At 37.2% G+C, this 11,390-nt stretch overlaps 1 protein-coding gene across 6 annotated transcripts in view; it reads right to left on the bottom strand.

Moving 5' to 3' along the window:
- The window catches only part of ATP9B (ATPase phospholipid transporting 9B), a 115,138-nt gene that overhangs the window by 98,693 nt on the left and 5,055 nt on the right, over positions 1–11,390 (bottom strand). For 3 of the 6 annotated variants that reach the window (XM_077933212.1, XM_077933214.1, XM_077933215.1), the window contains exon 1: positions 5,848–5,987. Coding sequence is in view for 2 of the 6 variants with exons in the window: in XM_077933210.1 (XP_077789336.1) it covers positions 5,848–6,021 (174 nt within the window). In the remaining 4 variants the exon portion in view is untranslated. Of the gene's footprint in view, positions 1–5,847; positions 6,022–11,390 lie in introns of those variants that run through there. The other 3 variants (XM_077933210.1, XM_077933211.1, XM_077933218.1) reach the window with 2 other exon arrangements.

The raw sequence follows: 11,390 nt of genomic DNA, 5'->3' as shown, positions 1-11,390 counted from the left end.
GCACACCTTAAGACAGAATGCCCTCTCCCATACTGCCATCCCCTGAACTTCTGAGTCCCCAAACACCACATCCAAGACTACCTCTGCCAGCTCAGTCTAGAAGGCTGTAGTGTAGCAGGGCAGATGATACACAATCATCCCTGTCCACAATCATCCAAGACCACAAACAATTCCTTGAACCCAAGAACAGTGTGGATTGGTCTCACTGCGAGGGAGTTTGAATTTCTATCGATGATTATGGCAACAGTCCTCACCACCACCCCTGGCCTGGAGCGGTCTTGCACTGCATAAGCAGGCAGACTCAGCTGGGTCAGCATAGGATATGGATTTATAGATTTGTTTAGTAAAGTTATCAAGCCCTTCCAAAATATAATTTCTTGTTACCACGGACAATGTATCAAATGACACGCAAATTCAATTTGGATCAACCCAGCCATGACACAACTATCACCTGATACCCAATATAATAGCTAAATGCTTTGGACGGGAGAACCAAATACTTTTGCTCGCATTCTAACTATACATTGAGTTTCCTTTTCATCTAATTTTAAAAAAGGTTTTTAGACAAAATCATACAATTTCAATTTATATAGCCACTGGAATTTTTTTATTAAATGTGCTATTATAGAAAAGATGCAAGGACCTACTTGCTATAACCAATAGTACAAGAGAGAAGGCTGTTGTGTTGTTTTACTACTTACCTCTCCCATCTTTGTCTCATGTACACATATATATTTCCAGTATAATTAAAGTTAACAAAAACTCTGGAGAGCATAATGAATAGCAGAATAGATTTTGTTAAAGTTTAACTTCTTATTGTAATAAAAATCTGTATAGTAACATTGTTTTTTCCTAAAAACAGAAAAAGTACCCTAGTGGCACTGATTAAGAGATGTACTTAAAAGAATAGCAATTGTTGAAGAAAACTGGTATAGATCTTACTATTTTGCATATGAAATACGTTCTGCCAAGTCAAAAGCTGAACTTAAAAAACATTTTAAAAAAACTTTCCAGCCATTCCCACTTGTACTCATTTTCAAGCTTAACTAAAAGGAAATTACTCAGAACATTTTTTAAAAAATCAAAAAGACAATAAAAGACCCTATATTGGCATACTCAGTCCAAGGATAAGCTACTCTTTATTAAATTCTAAATAGCAAGAACTACATCTACGAAGAAAACATACTGTAATTAATGTACTCAACGGGTAGCTTTGATAATCAGGCCTAAAGCGACACAGTAGTCATGTCATTCTTAAAAGATCAGCATTTTCCCATGCCTCTGAACAACAAATGTGTTGCAGATTAACTGAAAGTGTACAGGCCATCTTACAGTCCAAATTAATTCGAGTATTTGATATCCCCTTCATTTCATATGGAAATGTTCAACCGCACCATTTTCACAGGGACAAAGTAGTGTGTCAGTGGGTATATACACATATATATCAGAGAGAACTGCAATGTACATCTCATGAGAAAGAAATCAATCTAGTCCAAAGAACTCCAGAGTATTGATCTATGTGCATTATACTTTCACAAGCTAAAAGAGGGTGTCTAAATTAAAAATGGAAGAAATAATTACAACTAAAAATGAGTTAGCTTTCAAAAGCTTAACATAGCATATTCAATTAAGTTTTATTCAGAGTAGACGCAGGGAAATTAATGGACCTAACTTAGTCAAGTACATTACTTTCAATGGGTCTACTCTGAGTAAAACTTAGTTGAATACTATTCATTGGGTATATTTTTTTTGAAGGCATTAATTGTATTACAGATCACTGAAATCAAGCACACAGGAATTCTGCCAATTCTGAGAAAGGTAACATGGCTACTGTGCTTAACAAGCTTAAAGAAGAGAGAGCTTGATATTTTGTTGTTTTTGACACTGTAAGGATAAATTTGGGCAGAATGTTACCTCATTTATAGGTAGTGTATCCTCAGATTTAAGATATTTGAGGAAAAGTAATTTAGATATTCTCATTTTTTATACCAATGCTATTGACAGTTTTAAAATGCAAGCAATTCTATAATTAAAAATATCTAGAGGAAAACTGAAGTTTAGCAAGGTCTGTTAAGCTTATAATTCATGGACTCAACATCTTTAACAGTGTTGTCCTGTAAGGTGTCTACTCACTTGTACAGTGGTATCTCTAGCTGCGGACTTAATCCGTTTCGGTGTGCTGTTCGCACCCCAAAAACTCCATAACTAGATTGCTTCTAAATCGCTTCTGCACATGCATGGACAGCGAACCTGGAAGTAAACACTTCCAGGTTTGCTGCGTTCGTAAGCTGAAAGTCCGTAACAAGAGCGGAACGCAACATGAGGTATGACTGTACAGGTAACTCGCAACCCGTGCACATTTAACTTGTGTACATTCAGCTTTACACACTTGGCAAAAAAACTGAAGCAAGTTTGGCTTTACGTACTATCTTTGGAACATAACCCCATGTAAGTTGAGAGTCACCTGTACATACAACTGACTTCAATTACTGGCTGGTAAATGTTAAAGCCCAAATGTATGGTTCCATCTCTGTATTGGGGTACATGAAAGAGCTGGGCTATCACATTTGGATATAATAAATTCACTATTCACAATAAGAATGGGCTACTATAGAGAAGAAATATTTCTAAAAGACATAACTCCTGTTACAGAGCTGCACAAGAGATTCTGACACAGAGTTCAAGAGATACAGTTCAATTAAGTAAGGCACATGTCCTAGCAGGGCTACAATATGGCTGCATAACTGCTCAGCTCAGTCTTTCCTATGTGATGAATGCTCTTTCTGCTTCGAAAGAGCACGTATTTTGCTTTAGATCACTGAATAGAATAGAAGGCTTTCCCAAAACTAGAGAAGGTGGTCTTACTGTTATTTCAAGGCTTTGGATGAGACTGGCCTGACATGCAGCATGACAAAATAGTGCATGGATCACAAAATATGCATGACAGATTTAGACCCCAACTGATTCTAATAATAATAATAATAAACAGCAGCTCAGTTCTCAACTTTTAAACAAAGCTTAATGAAAGCTGAAGTGTAATATTGAAACTTCTAGAAGTAAAGATGGCTGATTTGGTTTGCATCTAGACAACATTATGACATCAGAATCAGAGGCACTAGACATCGGGCTTCAAAATTCAGAAGAGCTATTTGGCTACTTTCACATTAATAACTGTTTTTTTGTATAATGTATTATATCATGTGAGCCATTTGGTTCTCAGAATCAGCACCCTCGCTAACACTGTAATCACAGTTCCTGAAGCAACAGAGCCAGAGTTATCCATGAGCAAGTGGACAGTGATGTTCTGCTTCTTCTACATGTAAAAGACAAAAAGTAGTACTGCAAAAGACCATACTAGAATTATAGACGTGGTCAAAGAATTAATACATCCTGTTTTGCATGATGTTCTCCTGGCTTCTTCCCATCACTTGTAAAACTTTTAATGAAATGCCCTGCCTCTCAACTAGCTGGGGCTGATGGGAGATGTAGTCTGAAATATGGAGGGTACCAGATGAGGAAGGCTGGTGTACATAATCATTTGTTATGTGTATTTCAGAGAGGGGTTTGTAATGTAGAGTGTATATGCAGTATATGCAGTAGATGTCTGTGTACATTCCAGTTTGTAACTAACTTTCCATTAACCCTACGGTTGGTGAATGACAACACTTTTAAGTGGTGGTTCAGGCTCCATCAACAAGACATGCAGCTTCTTCCAAGTAGTCCTCAGAAATTGTGCAGGGTAGCAGCAGATTCTTGGGTATAAGAAATATACTGATCTTCGTCCTTAGCATTGTTCCTAAAACCCCGAATCTAGCATACTGTACCTAGCTCTACCATCTAGGTCGCTCTCATTACAGCATTTCACTGTAGCTGAAGTATATATATGACAAAGCAAACTAAATTGATCAATGATATTTTCATTTGATAGTTCTATATAGCCTCCCCCAAACAGAAATGTAAAAGTCAATAGATTATATAAAAGTACCTGAAAAAATGTGAGGGGCACCCAAAGCTAATGACTATGTTTGCAATTCTGAGCACATGCAAATGTACAAATCTTTATCACATTACTAATTACGGCAACTTTTTATTGTGAAAAAGTGTGTTTAATATAAGTCTAACATGAGAGAGCTCTGACAATGCAAGACTAATTTCCTCAAGAGACTCTGCTAAAGTCAAGCATGAGAGTTCAACACAAGAGGTTTATAAATGACAGCAGAGTACTGGGAGATAATTCTAACTTGTATTCACTCTAGAGTCATCAGTTACATGTACTTTTTAACCTTTAAAGCTGAAATGTTAACTTATCATCAGTTAATGAATTTACGTTTCCCCCTTCACCAACATCAATCAACTCAAGATATTACCCACCGTTAGTGAATTAGTGTTAAGGCTCTCGGGAACATCATTGAAAGGGTACTGCCATCTCTCTTTCCAGGTCATAAAAAATAAGTTAGGAATGAGGCCTCCAAATGGGATTTTTGCCCATTTTAATTCCTAAACTAATGAAACTTTGTAAGGACAATACGCTCTAGGAAAAAGGACCTTTTGGCAAACTACTTTGAGAGGATGGGCAGTGTCAGCAGCCAGCTAAAAAGAATAAAGCAGGAGGATAAAATGTTATTGACAGTAATGAAATGATCACAACAGCCACCACTGATGAGCCAAAGAACAATGGAGAATAAGATTTTGAGGCCTCCCGCTGCTGGTGCCCTTCTACTGTTCAGATTCCATTCTTAGACCAAGGTAAAGTTCGCAAACCGGAACACTACTTCCGGTTTTGCAGAGTTCATAAACCAAATCGTTCATAGTTCCAGTTACAGATGGGTAGCCGTGTTGGTCTGCCATAGTCAAAACAAAACAAAATTCCTTCCAGTAGCACCTTAAAGACCAACTAAGTTAGTTCTTGGTATGAGCTTTCGTGTGCATGCACACTTCTTCAGATACACGGTGAATGCACGCACTCACACGAAATGCACGCACTCACACGGTGAATGCACGCACTCAATGCATGCACACGAAAGCTCATACCAAGAACTAACTTAGTTGGTCTTTAAGGTGCTACTGGAAGTGTGTATCTGAAGAAGTGTGCATGCACACGAAAGCTCATACCAAGAACTAACTTAGTTGGTCTTTAAGGTGCTACTGGAAGGAATTTTGTTTCAAATCGTTCATAAACAGGGATGTTCTTAACCCGAGGTACCACTGTGTTTACATAAACTCAGGACAAAGAGCATCAATCTTTGGCCACTCATCATGGTCTCTCCCCAATGGCTGTTTCCAGAATCCCCCTCCCCACCCCACTTGCCTCATGGTGAAATGGAAGTTACAGTCTCCCAGAGTAACCTGGGGGAGAGGAGAAAGGCTCAGTAGAAGTACACATCTTCGCACACGCTCTTTGAGCTGAAATTGCTATGCTTAGGAACCACCTTGGGACTTGACAGAGGCCAAGTAGAGGGAGGCTAGGAAGAATTAGCTTCAGAGATCACATAACTTCTGGCACAGAGTCACTCTTTCCTCCAGTGAGAGCTTCAGGGATGAAGGAAGAACAAAGGCAAAAGATTATCTGCATTCCTTAATTCTTCCCCACCCCACAAGGAATCCTAAGAGGGTAGAAAAAAGTATTTTGGGGTTCAAACCCCACTTCAGTTCAAACCCGTTCTGCCCCACAGTAAACTCCATGGTGGCACATAATTGCAGTTTCTTAATTTTCAAATATTTTTCTTTCTAAATTATAATGAGTTTTGCTTTAAAATACTTTCCATGTTAAAAATCACCCTGGATTTACTTAAACTACAAGACAGAAATCAAGCTATCACAAAAAAGAAAAGAAAAACAGCAACAAACCTGGTACAAAGGAATTTCCATCCACCGCAGACAAACCATTCTAAACCTCGTTTTCTCTGAAAAATTCTGGCCCTTGGCAATGTATGGTAATCGCTTTCATCGTTTTCAAACCCTTCTTCAGACATCATTAGGGGCATTTCATCCAAATGTGATGACTCGTCCTCTACTTGGTACCTATTGGTTTTGTAAATAAATAGATAAATAAATGATAACATTGGACTAACTCCAAATAATTGATAACATTCTTTTTAGCTGCTATGTATATATAGCATGCATTCAAAGCATTCTTAATATATAAACACACAATGGCCTTGTCTGCACACACTAAGCCAAATAATAGTTAAGCATGAATGAGCAAGTGCACTGGTATAGTTAGAAAACTGCAGTCACTTTGAATCTCCCCTGCTCCTGAAGCTAAAGCACACTACCAGGAGCTAAACCATAGTTTGACTGAGAGGACCTGAGAGGTGTCAGAACTGAGTTCCAGCTGAAAAAAAGCCCTGGATAAGGCCTTTCTCTTTTACTGGTGTCAACCTCAGCAGCTCATACCAGTTTTTAGGCTGTCTGTCTTGATATCCCATATAAGCCATCTGCGTGCATAGACTTCAGTCCAGAATTTGATCAACTCGGCCTGCTAGGAGGAGGTGTCTTTGGGGATGTTCACACCACTGGCCACTGTCTTGCATACAATATAAGACATTCAAGCAGCCAATGTCCACCATATTTGGAAAAATGACCACTGACCATAACTTGATCATGCATTTGGAAGCATGTGTGGAGACCATCTAATCACGAGTTTTTATTACAATAAAGAATGATCTCATGCTTGGAATTCTGCTCTGTGATTGCTGTGTCATTATGAACTGAAGAGAGTGGAACCACTGCCCTCCCTTTCTTTGGCATCATACAAGTGTCAAATCTTATGGGGGGGGGGGACGGGACCATGTGCTGCTGTTGGTACTTCTGGATCTGTGGCATTGAACTCTTGAATTACTTGCTAACCCCAAACTCTTCCTTAACCATGTTTAGTTTGGTCACTCAACCTCAGGTGCTTGCTAAGATACAAAGTTATGAGGCAAGAGCAACTGGAAAGCAAAACAACCCTGGTCATTGCTTGTTTGATTATTTGTGGACAACCTGTGGTTAGCTGAACAACTATGGCCTAGCATTATATGGGAACCAGGCACATATAAGCAATGGTATATATCTCGTGGCATTCCTTTACACTTGTTAGTGTTAAAGTGGCTAATGGACCACATTAATAGGATACTTTTCTCAACATAATTCACACTGAAAAATCATGAAACAATTGCTGTTAAAACAAAGTTCTAAGACTGAGAAATATATGCCTGACTGTTCAATCTGGGCGGGAAGGGGAGGGGAAAGAAAATCAAAATCCTCCATTGCACAACTGACAATGAAACAGGGTACACCCATCTTTGTCAAAAATTACATATTTCTATTCACCAGTAAACTAAAAGCATTTCTTATCATCATCTCAGGAGTTAAAGAATGAAATTTATTCATACCTCTTATAAAAACATGTTTTCTCAATAATATTTTAAAATCAAAAACTGTGGTGTTAACTCTACAAGTGTGCCAACTACTAAGATAACAAATAAGCATAATGTTTAGTAACTTGACTTCAAAATGCAGCCTTTGAACTGGCAAGCAATTTATTCTTCTTCAAAAAGCAATTTTCCTATTGTGTTAGAATTTTTACCATAGTATTTAAAAACAATACAATGATGAATAATGGATTTTTCATAGGGAAAAATCTCAATTTCTTTGTGATCTAGTGCCATGTACACTGAATTGTGCTAGTTTACCATGAGTGACAAACCAATTAAGTATAATGCTAGAAACTTTTTATAAAATAAAGCTCAGAAAGCCACATGAATAAATAAGTAAGTATGCATAACACATCACTGGTGTTACTAAATCAGATACAAGACAGGTATCTGGAGAAAAATTGGCTTCCAAAAGAAAAAGAACATTAATATTAAACAAGTTCTAACAAAAAAAGAAACTAGGAGAAAAGAAATTACAATACGTACTTCAAAATTAACTTTTATACAAATATCTGCTGTGAAAATAATACCATGCTCTCTTCAAACTTTGATGGCTTTTCAAAGGAACAGTAACCAAATGAGTTCATTAAGTGCCAATTGCAATTTACTGTCTACTGCTTAAATCATATCTATATTTTAAAAAGCTGTTTTCTTTTATATTATCACTACACAAAGTACGTAAACATCAGCAAACCAAAATATGCTTCTGCACATACACTATCATGAAGGAGCTATTGTAGCATTCCTACCCCTCTATTTTTCAAGGCGTTCAGAATGACAGTCAAATTTAGAAACCCTGAGCAGTCAAGCAAAACTCGAAGTTTCTTCGTGCATTACTCCTAATGTTTAATTCACGGTGAACTGGCAAGTCGTCACAATTCTCTCCCATTGCTTCTCAAAATTCCTGGCACTTTATTTCTGAATAATATGCTGCTTTGGAGCCACTACTTCATTCTTATAGTGGAAGCATTCTTCAAGTCCAATCTTCTCCTTGCTTCTTTTAATCTATGAGAAACTTTTATACTAGCTGCTGCAATTCTGGAGAGAATTAGCACTTAAGGTTTCATTCTCAGCCACAAAGAAGTGGGGCGCTGTATCGGAGTTAGGGTTGAACTGAGATATGATTAAGTTTACTGATGACACCAAACCATATAAGAGGGTGGGGGGAATGCAAAGAGTCAAACTGTATGAATGAGCATTAAAATGGCAAAAGCAGTTTACTGTAATTAAGTAAAAAGTGATGCACAGTGGGGCAAAAAAACTATCACATAACTGTTGTGTGATTTATTTTTTAAAATGAATTGAATTAATTTGCATAGGGTAATTTGAATTGGAAAATGCTGAGTTTGCTTGGAAAACTTTTCTACTGGCCTAGAGGATAATCTAATTTGGCAAGTTTATTTTATTTGCATCTAATAAAAAAGCTAAAAACTATGAAACTGCCAAGCTTTCCTATTATTTATTTGGAACTGACATTGTTACAGTACTAATGAACTTTTGAAGTGCAACATTTTATGCAGAAAAATAGAGGATGGAATTTTTTTCACACCATACCATTGTGTAACATACACTGAGCTGGCAGCAAATGACCAGCGAAAAGATCTTGGGTTATGGAGGTTTGTGTAACGAAAATGAGACATTGTCATTACAGCAGAATTATGTGCAGTAGTGAAAAAGGAAAATTCCACAGGATTGAGTCAGACTTGCTGTGAACACAACTCATTGCCCATGAAGCAATCTGCTGGAGGAAAAATGAGAGAGGCAATATTAACCAAGTCCCCCTTCCTCATGTGCTGTTCCAGAGAATCAGGGAGTATCTGAAAAAGCATGTGTGTGTAAAACTATGCATGCTGTCAAGAAAGTGGACAGAGAGTGTTTTTTCTTACAACCCAATGATGCTTAATGGTAGATTTAGGAAAGATTTAGGAAAGACAAAAGAAAGCACTTTTTCATGAGGTGCAGTGTTAAATTACAGAATTTGCCAGGACATGGTGTGGTGATGGCCACCAACACAGATGTTTTAAAAGGCTGTTAGATAAATTCAAGGAGAATTAAGCCTATAAACAGCCACTAGCAATAGTAACTACACTGGTACCTCGGGTTACATACGCTTCAGGTTACAGAGTCCGCTAACCCAGAAATAGTACCTTGGGTTAAGAACTTTGCTTCAGGATGAGAACAGAAATCGTGCTCCGGTGGTGCGGCGGCAGCGGGAGGTCCCATTAGCTAAAGTGGTGCTTCAGGTTAAGAATAGTTTCAGGTTAAGAACGGACCTCCGGAACGAATTAAGTACTTAACCCGAGGTACCACTGTATATGCTGCCTCCAAGATCAGAAGCAATGCCATTCACTAGGGAACAACAGCGGAAGAGGTCTATTTTGCTGATATCCTATTTCTGGGCTTCTCTTATGCATCTGATTGGCCACTAAGGCGGCAAGGGATAACCATATAATGAAGATATCCCCTTCCACATGCAATCACCTTCTAGTCTAGATTGCCTTGACAATTTCTTTGGTTTAATTACAGCAGCCTACTTTGAAATCTTGGCAGATTACACCAACTTCATGCTGAACAATTCTCTGTATTCATATCTTCTTAAATATCACATGATATACACTGCAAAACTGCACTACAGAAATATTTCCAGAAGTCTATCTTAAAAGATAAATTGTAATTCTTATCTTAAAAGATAAATTGTAATTCCAATTGTAAATTGTTTTCCAAGTACTTCCCTGTAGGTTTACCAGTTACTAGTAACAAAAACTCCTATAACTCTTATTTTTAAAATAATAAATGTGCAGTGTTATAATACTACCAAAATTTCAAACTATTTTATATCTAACATAGTCTCAAAGTTCACATATGCAGTACATGTTGAATATTAAATGCAGTTTTCATATTTATGGGTTATATATAACACCTCTGTAGAAACATAGTAACATTTGGGATTTTATATATCTTTTTAGAGCCATTTAAAATAATGTTTTATTTTTATGGAATATGTGAGCTGATGAATCACATATATAGTGAAGAGCAATTTCTGTAACTATGATGACAACTTTCCCAGTGAATCTGGAAACGTTTTCAGTAACTACAACTGAAAGACCTGTAACGATACCCATGTTGCACCAAGCTCGCACCTTGGTTCACATAAATACATACCTGGGATGGGTCAGAACTTCTTATTCTTACATGGATGAGAACTAAGACTATTAGTTTGGCAAATTTCTATTGCAATAAATGCTGGAGTTTTCTGTTTTAACAGCAAGCTTGGTATCAACTACGTGACCATTGTTATTGCAAACCTATGTCACACCCCTTGTTTGAACATTCTTAACTGGAATAAAGTGCTATAATTCTGTCTCATAGGACTGGGCAAACAGATTGACTGAAATAGTATAGTGATGTATCTTGTTTTATTACTTTTTTGTGGATAACACTGGGGGAAAACAAGACACTATCTCTCGCTTGATCTTAAAATAAAGATACCATGAGAATTGACTGATATATTAATACAAAGACATTGACAAAACTTAACTATATGAAACTAGAGAATGCTCACTATTTTTGTCCAAGGTTTAAGTACTTTGTTATCAGAGACAGATACAAAAACATAAAGATGTTTTAGAGGTGCGGGAAGATAACAAAAAGGCCAGGCAGTAAACATGAGCATGAGTCACACATATAAGTCCTGAACCTAAATAATAAAAAACCTTATTTGAGAATAGATTAGATAAACTACTCTAAGCTTTCAAAGGACAATCTTTAAAATGAGCTTGTGAAAGTAGCATATTTCAGAAGCAAGCTTCTGAAAAGCTATGCTTAACACAAACAGATATGGTGATCTGAAAAATGAAACAAAACCCTATTTTCTGAACCTGTCTCCCCCATTAAAGAAAACACAAGAACAGAAACTGTTTGTTCCTGGACTCTAAAAGAACATATAATACAAACTAAGAATCAAGTAGACTA

The sequence above is a fragment of the Podarcis muralis genome, chromosome 8 (assembly GCF_964188315.1).
Source record: "Podarcis muralis chromosome 8, rPodMur119.hap1.1, whole genome shotgun sequence".
Lineage (NCBI taxonomy): Eukaryota > Metazoa > Chordata > Lepidosauria > Squamata > Lacertidae > Podarcis > Podarcis muralis.
The sequence above is the reverse complement of the archived record's forward strand: the minus strand, read 5'-3'. Positions and strand labels throughout refer to the sequence as shown.